Genomic DNA, 13,969 nt, shown 5'->3' with positions numbered 1-13,969 from the left:
GGTCTCTGGCTGTTACTGTACCTACAAAAAGCACAAAACAAGTTGTATATCGTAATACATTCCAAATAAGTTGCAGATTTCTCTTTTCTGTGGTTAATAAATGACGTGTTTCGCAGCTCATCCAACGAATATTTCAAGGAAGTAATTCATGGTATAACATTTACATTTACATTTACAGGATTTGGCAGACGCCCTTAGCCAGAGCGACTTACATAAGTTAAGTCTTTACATAAGTTAACTGCTTTAACTCTGGCTAACGATGTGCTGGAAATGTTACAGGCACTTATTTAGTCACCAATATGCCATGGAAACAGGTGTATAATCACCAGTCATAGGATAATGTACTGTTTCGGTCACCGTAAAGTTACCTGTCATGCATTTTTCTTATTTTAAAATAATTAAAAATAAGAACATATTTTATATATTTTACAATAAAGAAAATAATGAATATTTAAAAAGTAGTGATCGGTATAAGATGCACGTTTTTACTCAATATGTTTAATATTTGAAATAGCTTAGCGGTCATGCGCATAAAACTCAGCATTTTCAAGAAATAAAAACGTTTTGTAACCGGAAAACCGGCAGCATTTACACTAAAAATCACAGTGGAACACTGTAACTCCAGAACGACACGTGTCCTTCAATGAAAAACGTCATGAAAGACACCATTGTGGATCAGACTCGCATGCAAAAAATTGGGAAGTCTTGCGGCCAGAGCCAAAATGGCTGGCGACACAGTGCAGTTTCGCGAGAACGAATGGGCAGCAGAAGACCAGCCCACTTGTGAGTCAGAAGGGCTCTGCGTGGTCCATTAAAATGACAGGTTGAGTTTGTCCACGTCAACACCGAAATACACTATCATGGACTTTATGGCTCTGGTAGGCAATCTTTGATAATGATAACATTTTTCTTGTTGTCTTTTTCATAAAATAATGTTTTTTTGGGGGGGATGAGGGTGGAATACAAATTGCAGTTGATGGTTAGCGATCAATTTTGAGGGTTGGCGCGGCGACACAGATATCACAAAATTTGTGGAATCTTTGAGCCTGTGCTGTTACTTTATTAACAATAAAGACTAATGAAACGAGACACTTTGCGTTTGCTGCGTCTTAATGTAAACGATTTGAAAACGTAGAAGTGAAGTAATGGCAGAAGGTAGAGCCTCTCTGTGTCTCTCCTATCTTTAATATATAATATATAGTTATGTATGTATATGTTTTATAAATATGTGTATGTACGCCCAAAATTATGTATTCTACAGCTTTTTGTCTATGAGCGACATTGGTGAAACGAATCACTGAATCGCTGATAAGTAAATACACTTAGTCGGAAAATGTAGACGCAGATCTCGAATTGAAATGAGATTGAAGAAATCTTATTTTACTTCATATTTATGCTTATGCTTATGTAACGTACGTTTAATGTGTGCACTGTAAAAAGTTTGTGTACTAATTGCGTGGATGTGACCAAATTATAGCGAGACTTGTAACTTTGAGTGCCACGTCTTATAGTTTTACCGAACAGCGACACTGTTATTTGCATTAGCCACATAGTTGCAATACGCCGCCTGCTGCAACAACAGTGTGTCTTCAGTATATTACTTTCAGTTCAGTGTTACGTTTATCTTCTGATAAGTATCACATCAAAAGGATTTCATATGCTAATTTAGGTGCAATTTTTGTTTAACTCTTTTAAGGTCCATGTCATAAAATCTCACGTGGCACACAGAATTGTGAAGTATATAAGATACGCATCGATTTCGTGAAACTGAACGAAAAGATGATAATGCATTACTAGTTTTCAGACGTACAATGATAACGAGCAGGCCTAAAGTTCCATTTAGTTCGGGTATAACGTTGTACTATTGTAACCATCTATTGAAAGCTAGATGACTCGGTAAACGTTGCATTGGTCTGGACTGTGATGGTCTAGTTTTGCACTCATATGGCCTCAGACCGAAGTTCTGTGATACACTTAGACTCTGAGTCTGAGGCAGTCAGTGCATAACAGAACTTTGGTTTGGGACAGCCCAGCTACTGAAGAGAACACAGATTATCATCATTCCTATTGTAACAGCTGAGCTGAAGTCAGTTGTACTTTTGCAACAGACTTTGTGAGTAGACTGCAAAATGCTTTTAGGATAATGGTATTTTCAATGAAGTCCTTTGTTTACACATTTGTATGTTAAAATTATTTTCATTGTTAACACAGTACTTTAAGGGACCCAAATAACTTAGTAACACAGCTACTACTTGGGTACAAAACATGAATAAATATATTAACTGAATGAAATACATGAACCATTATGACTGCTTAATGATGAACAAACATGTGATAAGTTCACAACTAAGTCTTAGTTTCTGGTTAATTAATACATCAAAAGAATGTGCTACTACATTATTTGTGCCCCCACAAGTAAAATATTACCTTTTTATCTGAACATGTGACTGAACCGAAGTATGTAAATGTCAAATAAAACTGTTTTTTTTAACTGATCCAAAATTCACTTGAAACCATTTGTAGTATTTTTTTCATTTTAGAAAAATGAAATACGTTGCTATACTCTTCAAGCTCATAGAAAAGTTACAGTTATAATGTATCTGATTACATTTTAATTTGAAAGTCCTGCTCAGAAGATTACATGTAGACGTCAGTTAAACGAAGCCTGTCCTCTTTATAAACATTTTAAAAGGATAAACGTCATTAATAAAGTATTTTTATCTAATCACACACAAGTTCTTAAATATGGGTCCTGATATTTTTAAAATCAACTATTGAAGCTACTATGAATTAATACATTTTAAGATGAAAAATATTATTATTGTTGTTAGAACTGTTACTGTACTTACTTAGCTCACTTCTGATGCTACTGACGATATGCATGTATTCCCAGGAACCATCTCTGTACACGGTGAAAGCTGTTTTAATTTTGGACAATGATGGAAATAGACTCTTATCAAAGGTAAAGGACTGTGAGTTTTTTTTCTTTTTACTCGAGTTTGATATTTTACCTGTAGTTCCTAGACTCCTTTTACTTAAATGAGCAGTTAATCGTCACCCGATTCTTCACTTTATCAGTTCATTAATTGCTTTCTATTACATCATTGAATTTGTGTTTTCATGCCATTTCTCTCTTTCCAGTACTATGACACTGCACTGTACCCTTCAATGAAGGAACAGAAAAACTTTGAGAAGAGCGTGTTTAACAAATCCCACAAAGCTGACAGTATGTATCTCCTTGTGTTGATTTAGTTTAAACGACGTTATTCTGATGAAGTATGAAATTTATGCACATTATGAAGTTACGTGGCTTAAATCCCACTGGCTGAAGCAGCTAACTACAGCTACAAACAATGAAAGTAAACACTCATTTCATGAAGAATGCTTAAAGAGTTATTGTTTGTCATGTGGCCCAAATTATATTGGAACTATCATATATATATGATATATATGTTATATATATATTAGTGTTAGATGTATTATATATTTATTATTCTTTGTACCTCACTGAGAATCAGTATAACTTTTGAGAGAAACTGGAACTTCATTCAGTCTAAAAGTTTCAATTTATTTTAGATAAAAGGGCAAGACATTTTGGCTATCAGGTAGTTTTGACTAGGTTTGGCAGCTTGGAAATAAAATGCACGTCACTGATTGAGCTCTCATGGCCAGCAGAGTGATGTCACTGTTGGTCCCTTGAGAAAGGTCCTCAACTCTAAATGCTCCAGCTGTGCTGGACGCTGGCCCACCTTGTGCTATGATCCCCCCCCCCCCCCCCCCAAAGCTTGCTCTCACTTGTATATGTGTCTGTGGCTGTGGTCGGATAGTCTTTTTTTTTTTTTTTTTTTTACTTTAGGAGGGTTCCTAACTGGATGAAATGACCTGAAAGTATTTGGGGCAGCAACAATAAGAGTCGTTTTTAAAGTCTCTAAAATGCTGGGATGTTTACTTTCTCATCTCCATTATCACAGGGTACAGCGGACCATCCGTTACGGAGATAAATTGTGGGATAGGATTCTCAGAGTAGCAATATTTAAAGCACTACACCATCAGGACATATCGTAACAGATCAAAGTCAGTCAGCCTGTTAACTCTAACACAGAAGTCTGTCTTTCATGAGAAAGGGATATAAGGTGTTTTTAGCCAGATTTAGTCAGCTTTTAATTCAACGTGTTTGAAACTGAAAAATGATGATATGTAGTGGATTTATAGGCCTATCATGTTAGGCCTATCTTGCGTAATTCAATAATTATTTTCATACAGTAATTGGGATGGTTATCGATAGTGTCGACCAGAAGGAGAGCGTGAACAGCCATTCTCATTGTGGCCATCATTTCGTTTCAGTTGTGTGACTGTAGCTCCTATTTTCCTTTGAAAATTTAAATTCCAACCTTGGTAATGAAGTAATATTTTTCACAGTGTTTCCCACGTTTATACAGCTGCATGAAACAACAGAGTAAGAAGGCACTGTGTGAAGATGTGCTTTTTTGTAGTTCATTTTCGGAAACTTCACATGGCACACCCATGTCAGTGACGTCCGCCGTCACATGATTGCATAGCCTAGTGTAAGTGCAGTCAGATCGTCTCAGAATCATGGTTATATTTCCATAGGTCCTTATGACTTTTCCTTCTTACCCTTTCGTTCAACTCATGACATTCTACCAAGGTCAAGGAAAAGTTGTTAGGAAAAGGACTTGGGAGATACTATTCGACCGCAGCCTGTGTGTTGCGTGGAGAGCAAGATGGGGTGGTTGAAGGTTTACCAGAGGGGATGAAGAATGTATCACTATTCTCTTTATGTTCTGAACAATCCAGTAATTCTCTGTAACACAGACATGTGCACGCGTACACACAGATACACACACACACACACACACACACACACACACGTCGGGTAAACATATCTTTATGGGGACCACTCATTCACTTCTATGGGAAAAATGCTAACGCTAACTATGACAACCTTAACCCCCACCCTGCCCTAACCATAAGTAACCAAACAAAATACAAGAGTTTTTGCATTTTTAGTTTTTTTCATTGCAGTCACAGATTTTTATTAGATAGAGCTTTTCCCAGGAAACTGGTCCCCACAAGGTAAGGTATACCTGGACTACACACCCACACACACACACACACACACAAGTCATAAATATGTGATTTTGGTGGCAAATTAAACTTGCGATTAGCTGATGAAATCCCGCTCTCTTTTTCATTCCATTCCTTTGACAGATGAGATAGCATTCTTGGAGGGCTTAACTATTGTATATAAGAGTAGTGTTGACCTCTTCTTCTACGTGGTGGGGAGTGCCCAGGAAAATGAGGTGAGTTTTTAAGTTCATTGTTATGAGTAAAATAAGAGGAGGTTGTGATCACTCTGCTGTTAACAAGAAAAAAAATGTCACCTTGGTCTGATAGATACACATTCAACATTGACTTTCTCTTTCCCCTGTTTTGTAGCTCATGTTGATGATGGTTTTAAATTGCCTATTTGATACGCTCAGTCAGATCCTGCGGTAAGTGCCGTGTGTGAGCTGTATCTTCTACACACTTAAAACAAGACTATAAACATTCCACTTAAATGCCATAAAAATTCATAGATGTCTACAGTTTAAACAATGGGAGCGATCCGTGCATCTTTTGACACGATTAAGCACAATTGAGTTATGTTAATTGTGAAATTCCAAAAATATTCTTTCAGAAACAACATGAAATTTTATAAAGGCAGCTAAGCCAAGTGATGAAATGAATACTTTGTTTCCAGTAACAGAAAAATGGCTGTAAAATATGGAAGTCGTGCTATTTTGAATGAATGGATTCTTACTGTCTGCACAAATAGCTTTGTGCGAATGTTTTTAAGGTGTTGGCAGTAATGTCTTAAAGATTACTCGGTCAAACTTTAAATGCTGTTTTGGCCTGCATAGTTCATATTAATGATGAGGCAGAAGTTCTTCTCAGTTGTATGGATTGTTGCTGATGCTGTTTCCATAGAAACTAATGCAGCGAAGAGTACTAGTGGGTGGCAACAACCCATCTTTCTGTTCTGCCACTGAGAAAAGCTTTCATGGATTACAATAAATGTAATGTTTCAAACAGCACAGTTTGTACAACACGAAGTGTCAAACTAAGTACCCTTTCACTCGGATTGTCACAATTGCATATTCGCCTGATCGTAATTATTTGCGCTGTCAGTGATTATTTTTGTATGTCCATTCATCTGTATGAAAGTAGCATGATGACACAGAACTGTCATATTTCTGTCACTATTTCCACATCATTTTCTGCCTTGTAATGTTTGACTGGCACTCGCTTAATTACATAATCTTGTTATGCTTCTGAACTGATCTGTACATCCTGCCCAATTCAAGTATATATCGCTGCAGCTGGGAGCCGAGTAGGAGTAGGGAGGGGCAGTGCCGAGTAGGAGTAGGGAGGGGCAGTGCCGAGTAGGAGTAGGGAGGGGCAGTGCCGAGTAGGAGTAGGGAGGGGCAGTGCCGAGTCGGAGTAGGGAGGGGCAGTGCCGAGTCGGAGTAGGGAGGGGCAGTGCCGAGTAGGAGTAGGGAGGGGCAATGCCGAGTAGGAGGGATTTATGGTTGGGGTTGGGGTATCAGATGATAAGTTCCCACATTGCATTTCCTACTCCACATTGCTCCTCCTACGCGACATTCGGCTCCTGGCAGCAGCGATTATATACTTCGAGTCCGCTGTTTAAAACAAGACTATAAACATATGAATTAGAAATAATATAGGTAAAGTAATGTGGAGGGCATGTTGTTGGGGGCATGTTCTCCCCGTGTCATTGTGGGGTCTCCTCCGGGTGCTCTGGTTTTCCCCCACAGTCCAAAAACAATTTTTCTGTAGATGCGAGTGGTGTGTGTGCCCTGCGATGGGTTGGGGATTTATCTTGGTTTGTTGCCTGCTTTGCACCCAACATAGGACAAGTGGTTATGGAAAATGAATGAATGAATGAATGAATCAGTGAATAAAAGGATAGTATAATTTGAAGAAAAAAAAAAGGTGGCTCAGTAGTTAATGCAGCCTGACTCTAGTGGGATGGGAGTTAAGATTAGTTTCTCTGTATGAAGTTTCCGTGTTCTGCCTGTGTTATGCTGGTTTCCTTGGTTTCCCAGTTTCTTCCTGCAGTTATAACACATGTAGATGATGAATTGGCGATTCTGTGAATGGGTAACTCCTGTCCTTTGCCCTGTACTTCTAGTGATGGGTCCTGGCTCACTTCTGTGGCGGATAATATTATGATTTTATGGGGTATTATAAGGCGGCATAAAAACAGCTGTCTCATATCCCTTTTTCAGAAAGAATGTGGAAAAGAGGTTTCTTTTAGACAACCTGGATGGTGTGTTCCTTGTGGTGGATGAAATCATTGATGGAGGGTAAGTGTTGAAATGCGGAGGTATTTGAAAAGGAGAGATGCATTTGCATGGAATAAGAATTGTGTTATACTCATGATCCAGACTCTTTGTCTGATTGTTGGGTACTGTTTGCTGCCAGGATAATCTTGGAGAGTGACCCACAGCAAGTCATTCAGAAGGTCAATTACAGAGTAAGTGGAAAAAAACCGCCTTATGATTGGCTAGTCCTGTGCAAAATACAGTTGTTTTATTTCCTAATATTGTACTACTGTAACTTTAAAACATTTAAATGAAATATAATGAATACAGCTCTGAAAAAAATTAAGAGACCACTCTATGATTTTTTTTTCTAATCTGCATGTTTTAATCCCAGTTCTGCTGGCTGAAAGCTACATTGAATTCCAGGCTCAAAATTTACACACAATAACAAGGTAAAACAGAAGACGCTGTGAAAGACCAAAGAACAGCCAGGTAGAGGAGGGAAGTGACTTTATAATGGCAGAGATGACCGTCAGCTTGCCTGACAGCGCCTCATGAATCGTAGGATGACTTCAAGTGACCTTCACAAAGAATAGGAAACATTAAGTGATGTGAAGTGCATTGCTAGGACAGTTCATAAGAGCTTCCTATAGACAAGACTGAAGACCCATAAAGCAAGAAAAAAGCCCTTCATAAAGGAAAAACAGCGAAGAGCCAGGCTGGGGAAAAAATACATATTTTATACAGACTCGTAGCCATAAATTGAGAAATGAGTGAAACTGAAAATTTTCCTCTGATCTCTTAATTTTTCTGGAGCTGTATAAATACATAGCAGTATTTTCTCTTCTGACATTTCACAGGAATATTTCAAAAAATGAATTTGTTACCTGATTTATTGCTTTGTTTTGTCTGTAAAAGCGTTTGTTTTGCATAGAGCAAACCATAAACCAGTCATGTGCCCTACTATGCGCTATATGAAGCTAAATAAGGCATTTTGAGTTCTCTGTTTCATTTTCTTGAAAGTATTTGAAGTATATTCTACAATGAGGGAAAAAGTAATAGTTCCCAAAACTGCTTTGTAAGCTGTGTGACTTTTTAAATGACTGTACACTATATTGTGGAGCGTGAACCAGCGTTGCTGCTAATCTGAGTTGCACAGGCTGGCAGCAACCATGTCGAAGGCGAAACTCCATCCCCTGTTTAGCCCTTTGGGTTTCCACCCTCTTCTTAATTGACTGTTGTGCTTCTTCTGTCTCTTGACCAATGGGCCACCCCAATGACCTCTGTCCATCTCCATAAACCAGACTGTTTCCGATCCAGCCTATGGGTTTGTCCTCTTTGATTACATCACTGGTAACACTGAGGGTCAAGGGGACAAGAGCCAGAATGCATAGCCAATGAGAGGCAACGAGAAAAGAGAGGGGAGGGTAGAGCAGGTAATGGCATAAGAGCCACTAAGGGCCATGGTAACCCAGTCACTCTTTGTGGGTTTTCTGTAACATTAATACCAAATGAATGCATTTTCAGAGTTGATAGTGTGTTTCACAGGTGGATGATTCAGGTCCAGAAAGTAAACATCCAGACCCAGATTTTGTTTCAACCAACTAGTTGTTGTTAGTACCCTGTGACTGTGACTCTTTATACTCAACTGGTTGGTTGAAGCAAAATCTGGGTCTGGATGATTACTTTCTGGACCTGAACTTTCCACCGCTGGTGTGGTTTGTATTTTTGCCTGGCTTGCTTGTGTGATACTGTTTGCTGATAGTTTTACGACTATATGCAATTTCATTCTTTAACTGCGATGTGTTACATTCAATTATAATACCAGTAGTCTAATATTTAACTATAATTGCCAGAAAAATGCTTGTGCAAAGAAAAGAATGTTAAACAACTGCCTGTGGAAAATTGTCAATGTGGAGAAACCCGGTTTGTCTGACCTCACACGCTGATGTGTTGGCTGGAGTGCTTCCGGATGGTTCACTGCATCTTGTCTCCTATTTTTCCTGTGTTGTGTTTTTTTTCCTGTCTGAGTGGTCCTACACCTGTGCAGCCTGCTGATGTTATTTCCAGGAACTTGTCAATGTAATCCACAATTTTAGAAAATGATAGAACATTTTATAAGAAGATAAATAATAAGTGTTACATTCATACACAGATAAAAAGGGTATGTGGTTGTGATCCATTTATATGTTACTGCCAGCCTTTCCCATCTGTCTGTTCTCTTGTTTTTAGGTGGACGAAAGCCCTTTGTCAGAGCAAAGTGTAGCTCAGGTAGGACATGATTAACATATATCTCCAGATTTTACCTTGCCTTCTATATTTATTAAATACCTTTTGAACTTACTACTTATCATACAACCATTGTCCGCAGTTTTGATTTCCAATCTGCCATCCTTGGTATGTGAATTCGGCCTGCTGAAGATATGTCAGCAGCGACAGGCACAGACTTTTGAAGGGGCAGTTGCTCCAATTGGGGGCGGGGGGGACTTTTTACTGGCCTCAGTAGGTTTTTCTGCGATCAGGGGGGGTCCCCCTCCAGGGATTTTGTGTGATTGAGTAGCTGAACATCAAAGGGGGGGACTTTCATTCGTTTGGGTGAAAGGAGCAGGTTCTCAGATGCCCCCCCCCCCCACACACACACACACACATGCCTGTATGTCAGTACCTTGGAGTAGATGCAGGAGGTCAGATGCACGCTACCCACCACTGTCTCCTTAACCCGATTATGATCGAGCGAGTATGATCAATATTACCCATCAATCTTCCGGCAGAGAGTCAAGGTGAGCCCTGTGCAAGTTCCAAGAAGTGCACAGAGTCCAGAGTGTCTGTAGTAAATGCATGTGACCATGGGGAGAATATGCAAACTCCATACACACTATGCCAGTGGTGGGAATCCAACCACCAACCTGGGGCTATGCGGCCACAGTGCTAACCATTGAGCGTCTGAACGACCCTGTATGGTCAATATTATCTTCCAACCGCTTATGCAGTGCAGTCTTATTCATCCCTGGCTACTAATATATGTGTTTCCTAAGTTACAGTTAGCATGTTGTAAAAAAGTTTGCCTTCAGTGGCTGATGCTTTTTTTAACCAGGTTTTTTGTTACCTGACCACATTAAAATTGCCTTCCTTTTTGTTTACTTCCATATCTTATGCTTTCCATTGTTTTTTTTATAATGTACTCACCCCTCTTTTCTCTCTCTTTTTTTTTTTTTTTAAATCACTGCATTTTCTACCCAAAGTCTGGCTCACTGTTTCTTAATTCCTTTCAATTTTGCAGCTACCAAAATGTAATTGGGCATGAATGGATGTAGACTCACTGCTGAATGCTTTTCATAACCTGTAATTACCTGTGGGTTCCTCCGTCTTCTGACACTAACCCTACAATCTAACTTCTGTACAGCATATTTCGCAGAAACTGGCAGTGACGTCCACTGTAAGTCCTCCTTTATGTTTAGTATAGATCCACCATATACAAGTAGAATCGATTTAATTGTACTAGATTCTACATACACACATACACATACACACACACACACACACACACACACACATATATATATATGCATATATGTGTGTGTGTGTGTGTGTGTGTATACATATATACACACACATACACACAATTTCACACACATAATATCAGAGCCTTTACAATCCCTCTATCTGCCAGAACAAAAAAAAGTTAGCTTTGTGTTTAGCACAATCTTGAGAGTATTGCTTTTCTCCCCCTTGTGGTTAATTTCTGCACAAACACTGAAAGAAAATTATTTTTAATTGTATTATTTTCGGGACATATTTTAAGCAATCAGATGTTCAAATGTATATTTAATTATGAAGAACAGAATGTACAAAACTTTATTGTACGGTATGATATGCAGTAACTATATTACTTTATATAGAGTTAACTTCGGCATGTAATATTAATTTGCAATGTATAACAGACTTGCTTGGAAATGCAATGAAAGCTGATGAAGTTTTCTGTTTTGTTTTAATTTTGTTTTAAATTGAAAAATGGAACTTTCTGTTCTGCGTGAAATATGATGATATTGGTTATTTTGGCAATTAACCTGCCAGCTTCTTTGTAACTTATTGTTTCCAAGCAAGTGCTGTTGCATTAAATACTACATTACATTTTTGTATCATTAATTGGGAATAGAAGTAATTTAATCTTAAACAGATACTAAACAGATACTAACTGATGCTAATATTTATATTAAGTGAGATATATCTTATGGTTGAACTATGAATTATTATAAAGGTGATTCACATATTTAAATATAAATATTAGAAACTAAATTCTAAAAAATTAAGAATGCATATCAGATATCATTTGACAATGAACTGACAATGAGTAGCTACATTTCAGTCTAGGTTTTTTAATAAAAAAAAATAGAGATTTTCATTTGAGAGTTTTAGCTTGAATGTGTTATATTTCGTAAGGTGTAAACCACCTAATGAAGCACAGAAAGTTAAATAGTGAAGTACCCGAACTTCTCACCAATTATTAGAAGCGCAGTGCCATCTACAGGCCACTTGCTTTTACCACACGTTAGTAAACTCATTTGAAGCAATACTGAATATCATATTGGTAATGAATATTAAAATGCTAATACTAGCGTTTTTCTTTTATTACTAAAATATGTTTTCAGGTGTTGCAGTCGGCGAAGGAACAAATCAAATGGTCGATACTGAAGTAAACGTGGAACAGAAGTGGCTCTACTTCGTCGTGCAATAAAAATGTGTGTGCCTTCGCTTTTATGTGCATTTATTGGGGCTGCATATGTTTTTCATATTCTAATATATAACCGAGCAGCAAAGACAGATTTATTGAAGCAAGCTATACACACACACAAAATACAAATTTCTGTGTTCCAGTCACAGGTTCAGCTGTTTCTTGTGATTTTTTCCCCATTCATTTTTTACGCCAAAACTGTTACAGTCAGATAACCGAATGTTACACACAACTAGCCTAATTCGATTGTGTATGTTCAAATAAACTACCTTATTAGCATCACTAACGGAGTGCTGATCAGAACATTTCATAAATTTTCATGAAATTTATATAAATTTCATTTATATATCTCCATTTTCTACTTTTAGAATTTTTTAACTAAAAAACAAGCAAATATTGAGTGTCAGACAATATTTGTTAGATGCTTAGAGAATCGCATATAGACCACGCATTAACGTAACAGTGATTGTTTTTTCCATAAGGTTATGAGGTCTTCTTTGGGGGTAATTTAAAATTTGATAGCTTTAAATAAAGGGGTTTTCTTGTAAATGCAACCGATTTCATATGTAGTTGTCGGTGTATTTTTGCCTTGGTTTCCGTGAAAACGTAATAAAGAGTGGTTTATACCTAAAATGGCTGCTGTTAAATTATTTTAAATGCAAAATGACGTTTTGCATATTTCTGAAACAGTAAACGCAAAGAAATAATCGGTGTACATCTACAAAAGAATCTATTTCAACCAATCGTTTTTCCCCTATGTACCATTGATATGGTAATAACCCTTCTAGATATTTGCATATTTGAAGGAGGGGAAAGTTGGCCATTACTTTGATTGGTAGAGTAGTGACGTGAATCCGACATGTAACGCAGTCTCCTCCTCTAACAAATAACCTATAGGATGCGTCCTAGATGGAAGCGGGGTCAACGATACGATAGCTCCCACAGTGGGCGGAGTTTAGGCAACACTGGGCAACAGTGGGCAAGACCTTAAGCATATTATCGAACGCTACTTATCACTAAAAGATCTGTAATACATGTTGAGAAATTGTAACTCCCTCCCCCACACGTATGTAAAAATTAATATTTCCTAACTAGATTGTTTACATTTAAAATAATCTTTAAATGTTAAATTGGATATCACAAAATTATTATTTTAAAATAATTATTGGTGCCATGGGCAAAGAATGATACGCATAAAACTTAAATATTCGTTTTTTCCCCCACAATATTGCGTTCTGTTGAGATATTTTAAAATAATTTATTTTTATGTATAATTACACCACAATAAAATACTTTAAGATGAAGATTATTAATTAACATTTGTTCTTACTGTGTCTTATAATAACGACCTGACGTGTTAGGAAAAGATCATCTCATCTCATTAAAAGTGAATTTGGATTTCTTAATTCGGAGCAACCTAACTTGGTATTACTGGATTTTCGTCCGTATAATCAAATAACACGCTGTTTCATGGCTTTGGATGATTATATTGTATTATATTACAATGGAATGTTATGGTTATACTCACAAGTTTAAGGTTTAAATATTATTTAAAATAAATTCCGTAAATGTACAAGCAAAATAGATAAATGCGAAACGTGACGACTTTCCGTAAACGTTTCATGAATTAATGATCACGTTTGACTTGCAGTTCGTTGAACATTTTTATTGTGACTCCGAATAGGACAAGCGAGTACAGCAAATGGATATATATATATATATATATATATATATATATATACAGACACACACACACAAGCCAACATATTATCCATGCATGTTTCATCAGCTTATCCTGATCAGGGTTGCGGGGGCAGGGTGATATACTAGATGTGTACATAAAAAAATAATAATACAAACAAACAAACAAATAAATTAATTAATTAATAAT

The 13,969-nt window shown here is 37.3% G+C and overlaps 1 protein-coding gene across 4 annotated transcripts; it reads left to right on the top strand.

Moving 5' to 3' along the window:
• The first annotated feature begins 736 nt into the window (after positions 1-736).
• copz2 (COPI coat complex subunit zeta 2) lies at positions 737-12,711 on the top strand. Of its 4 annotated transcripts, none has more exons than XR_007398063.1 (10): positions 737-878; positions 2,894-2,962; positions 3,142-3,226; positions 5,230-5,321; positions 5,458-5,513; positions 7,311-7,388; positions 7,507-7,558; positions 8,651-8,782; positions 9,579-9,617; positions 11,996-12,711. XR_007398063.1 is itself a non-coding variant. In XM_049014203.1 (10 exons), the coding sequence occupies exons 1-10, from the start codon at positions 861-863 to the stop codon at positions 12,041-12,043; spliced, it is 570 nt and encodes a 189-aa protein (XP_048870160.1). In that variant the 5' UTR covers positions 737-860; the 3' UTR covers positions 12,044-12,711. The 4 variants fall into 4 exon arrangements, 2 of the variants coding, with proteins under 2 accessions (XP_048870160.1, XP_048870162.1); XR_007398064.1 differs by lacking the exon at positions 11,996-12,711 and adding an exon at positions 10,750-10,784; XM_049014203.1 differs by lacking the exon at positions 8,651-8,782 and adding an exon at positions 10,750-10,782.
• The last annotated feature ends 1,258 nt before the right edge of the window (positions 12,712-13,969 follow it).

Source organism: Brienomyrus brachyistius, chromosome 5 (assembly GCF_023856365.1).
Source record: "Brienomyrus brachyistius isolate T26 chromosome 5, BBRACH_0.4, whole genome shotgun sequence".
In the NCBI taxonomy this organism is placed as follows: domain Eukaryota; kingdom Metazoa; phylum Chordata; class Actinopteri; order Osteoglossiformes; family Mormyridae; genus Brienomyrus; species Brienomyrus brachyistius.
Note: the sequence above shows the minus strand (reverse complement) of the source record. Positions and strands in the feature narration are given on the sequence as shown.

Coding starts and splice junctions, on each gene's coding strand:
- copz2 (XM_049014203.1), top strand. Junction 7,389..7,506: donor GATGAAATCATTGATGGAGG/GTAAGTGTTGAA, acceptor GTTTGCTGCCAG/GATAATCTTGGAGAGTGACC. Junction 9,618..10,749: donor CAGAGCAAAGTGTAGCTCAG/GTAGGACATGAT, acceptor ACTTCTGTACAG/CATATTTCGCAGAAACTGGC.